At 33.9% G+C, this 4,369-nt stretch overlaps 1 protein-coding gene across 1 annotated transcript in view; it reads right to left on the reverse strand.

The window, feature by feature from the left end:
- Nucleotides 1-267: 267 nt before the first annotated feature.
- Nucleotides 268-4,369, reverse strand: part of LOC106467163 (protein APCDD1-like) — a 79,082-nt gene continuing 74,980 nt past the window's right edge. The window contains exon 4 of the mRNA XM_013927484.2: nt 268-1,693. Coding sequence (XP_013782938.2) covers nt 914-1,693 — 780 coding nt within the window. The 3' untranslated portion in view covers nt 268-913. The remainder of the gene's footprint in view (nt 1,694-4,369) is intronic.

Below are 4,369 nucleotides of genomic sequence, written 5' to 3' on the forward strand. Positions count from 1 at the left end.
TTGGCTATCGGCGAGTTTGTGCCAAGATAGGTTTTTTTTGGTTGAATCCCCCTATCATCGGTAGGCCCTAGGCATTGTCTAGGCTTAGAGCCACTACTGAATGTATTTTTTAAGAGTTGCATGGATATTTACTTCAGTACAACTTGTTCATCATGGGGTTTTCGTCAGCACACGTACATCTATGAAAAATGCACCACGAATAGAAAAGACCCCCCCCCCCACCACCATCACCAAGAAAATTCTGACAACGCCCATGTGTATAATATGTATTGTAACATACAACGTGGCTTTAGTTATAGCCTTTATTAAGTAAGGTTTGTATCACACTGAATTATCAACTTTTGTCTTAATAGTTAGTTATTTGTTATTCAAAGATTAATATTGCCCATATGCGATTGAGAAAAAGGCCACTTGTTTTGTTTCCAACTGTGAATTATAAGTTATTATCCATTTACTAGGGATTCCTTGTGAGGTGTTAATACATGAATCACAGTTTTATTTACGAATGTTGGAAATGAAGTGAAAAATTATTCGTTCCGTTTGGTTATATGAGGAAAATAAAAAATAAAATAACATATAGTAAAACATTGTAAAGGAGAATTATGCTAACTATATACGAATTCAACTATGAAAGTTAAAATCCCAATAAAGAAATTGCAAATACATCTTATAAATATCGTTAAATACAGAGTACGGATTTTAGAAATAAATATGGCACAACTATTTCGAAAAATTGAAGCACGCGTTACTAAGAAAATCATTATCAGCTATAATTCTCACAAAAAGCCACGTAAAACAAAACACAGCAAATTTAAATTGCACTGTCACTGTTTCTTCTTAGTTTTTAGGCTTTAGTGTCCTGGTGCAACCATGTAAACGTATTTTGAATACTTAAAGCTCCGAACGCAAGAATTCACTTTATGATCACGTGAGTCGATGACGTAACGCACAATATGGCCACAACTACAAAACTAATACTACTACCGTGTGACAACACTGAAACTTTGCTGTTAAACATGACGTGTTGGGTTTGAGGCAAGGGAAAGAGTTCATTTTTTCCTGGATAATCTGCAAACGCCCTACACTGAATCAAAGGAGTTTGATAAGATGTGGGCCTTTTGTCCGGAGTGGCGGGAACATTCTCGGTATTAATTTCTCCTAAGTATAGTAAAGAGTTGCCATGGTGATCAATGTCTGTCCGAACCACGTCAAATTCTGTACTTGGTACAGTTAATCCTATTCCACTACAGCCTCCAGATAATGTCACGTCCTGTGTAATATTTAAACGCCATGAGTCCACAAGACCGCATTGATCTTCTTGTCCGTTTAGGTTATTTACAAAGAGTTGGTCTAGTGGTGCTATTGATGCCTTCTCAACAATGAAGTCGTAATTCGTATTTCCTCTGAAACGCTGTGATGGTCTTCCTGCACGAAACTCTCCCTCTGCTACCAAAACAAACAAGGGATTCCGACAGTTCGGGTCTTTGAAGTATTTATAGACGCCATGCCAGCTTTGGTTAAAGTTGAAAAATTTCATTCGCCTGGTCACAAACATTCCAAGTGGTCTGACCTCACACCGCGTACTGATCCATTCACCTGCCATATAAACAGGCAATCTGGCACGGGCTGGTAGTTGGGGAGGAGAGAAATCGTTAGATTTAGTCATTAGATGGCAGATGTGGCATCCGCGATGCTAGAAAAAAATCGTTTTAATTAATTCATTTAATTAATAAAGAGAGAGATCAAATTCAATGAGTTTACACAATACATGTAAATTACGACATTATATTTTTTTCTAGAGATGGAACATTAAAAATGAAAGTGTCTACAAACCAAAATTAAGTAATTGCTTTCTTCGTGTAATTTTTTACTCATATTATAAAACGAAATAAAACAAAACTGGTAACAGTAGTAGTAAATATAAATTAATAACCACATATATCAGTCAAGAGCAGTACAGCCTCAGTATAAATAGCTAAACTATATGATGTATATATATATAGAAATCTTAATTCCAGCTTTAGTTAACATATTTTCAATGTTTACGGTTTGGACTGTTTGTTTGTAATTAAGCACAAAGCTACACAATGGACTATCTGTGCTCTGCCCACCACGGGTATCGAAACCCGGATTCTAGCGATGTTAGTCAGCAGACATACAGCTATGTCACTGGGGGCTACGGTTTGGAAAAACTATATTATTATGACAGTGGAAGTCACGTGACGCTGATGAGTTTCTCGAACGATCGGGGAAGTCTGAGTGTGATCGAGATGCCCTCTTCGTTAGTATATAAGCCTGGCATAGAAAGCCAGCGGTTAATGAATGAAGAGAGAGCGGTAGTTACTTTGAGTTCCGTGTAATTTATGATTCTGTTATGTTCGAGCTAGTGAGCCGTAAAGTGTGTGTTTTGCACTCGTCGAGAGCGAAATTATTGAGATTATGAATCGCTGTGATTTATGGCGTGTATTATAAGAGTTGTTAAGTTTAAAGTGAAGAGAAACGTACTGATCGTGGAACTTCTGTATACTAAAAAGTTGTATCGAGGAAGAATATACTGGTTTAATCGAGAAAGCGCTTGTATAGCTGAAGATCCTCGGAAATAATTTATACCGGAAAGAAACAAACAAGCAGATACGTAATGATATATTTAGAAATGAATTCACTAGTACTGATAATAGTACAAAACTAAGAATATTCAGTTAAAATACTATGAAAACACTAATAACTATTAAAGTTATCAAAAACTAACAAAAACACCCAGAACTACCAAGAAATTATACAAACAATGAAACTACCAAGATACTATAACATCATTAACAACCATCAACAAACTATAATAATAAAAACTTTCAATGGACTACGCTAGTGCTCGGACGAGAAGTGTATCATGAAAGTTCCCTTACAAAAATATATGTGACAGAATTGCGTGATAATTGTCTCTTACATGGATAGGTATTCCAAAATACTCTTGATACGATAGCGGGGTTCCGAAAACGTGTCACAAGGCCGCCATCTTCGAGTGGTCAATGCTCCATATGCGTAGTGTCTCTCTGCATGTATTACATAGTGATGTGCCTGTCTACAAAAATTGTTTGAGGTCGCTTCTTGCATTTAAGGCTTTGATTGACCATATAGTACGATATTCTCTTCTATTTTGAATTATCTGACTTCTGTTTTGTTTTAAATTTACTGTAAATTATATTATATGTTATTCTGAAAGGTGAATATATTATTTACAAATTGTATTTTGATAAGCATACTCACAAACGTTTGGCCTCAGCCAAATCAGTATATTATAATAATAACAATCCGAAACCATAACAACTGGGTTCTATAACTAACAACCATATTTTCACTTATATTTTTTTAATGAACAAATTAACTGGACAGTATTTTTTGTAAAATAGATTAAATTATTTATTTTATACAAAATATGCTTACTCTTTTTTTTCAGTACTTCAGCGTTATTTTATTATATTCAAGATGTATCTTTGAGTCCCAGGATTGATTGAACTTTGTGTGGGGTCATGAGAATACATATATTGTATGAAGTATCGAATTTTGTGCACCCTATGATATTTACTGAATTCTAAGTAACATTTATACAAGATCCTGGTATGATTATGTAGGATCAGACTTTATAAAGGACCTTGTCTAATATTTCAATTAGGAAAGACACACAATAAGTAAAATGAACAACATTAGCAGTAATCCATAAACGACAATCAAATTCACGCACAACGGGGAATGACATCAAAAGAAAGTACAATTAGTTAAAGGAATATATTATATATTTGCTATATTATAAAATACAACACATTATTACATTACTGATATTAACATGATGTATGCTTAACTTTAGAAATCAAACTAGATACAGCGGTACAATACATTTGTCAACACATAGACAAGTCTTAATTCCAATACCAAAATATGAAGTTCTTGCCTTAGCACAGGTCTACATGCAATATTTTCAGCTTTATTTCTTCACGACTTGCATGGCCTCACATACATACCAAATTTTTACCATATTCATGAAACTAAACTGTCAATACGTAAATCAAAAATAGATGCAGAGATACGACAATATCATTAAGTCGATTAAATATAGGAAAGCAGAAAAAAGGTGTTACTTGTTCTTAGTTTATTCAATTTCTTTGAACATTGGGATTACAATACCCATTACTGTATATTTTTTATTAACAAACGTATGTTTTGTATCTTTAGTATATTGTACAGGTCTATATTTTACAGTAAGATGATACACTGTTATTAACGTTTTTATTATTATTGATTTAAATCATGTTACAATTAGAAAATATGCATACCATGTCCATAATACAGGTCTGACTTAAGTTGTGGAAGTTTT

Source organism: Limulus polyphemus, unplaced genomic scaffold, assembly GCF_000517525.1.
Source record: "Limulus polyphemus unplaced genomic scaffold, Limulus_polyphemus-2.1.2 Scaffold2512, whole genome shotgun sequence".
Taxonomy (NCBI): Eukaryota; Metazoa; Arthropoda; class Merostomata; order Xiphosura; family Limulidae; genus Limulus; species Limulus polyphemus.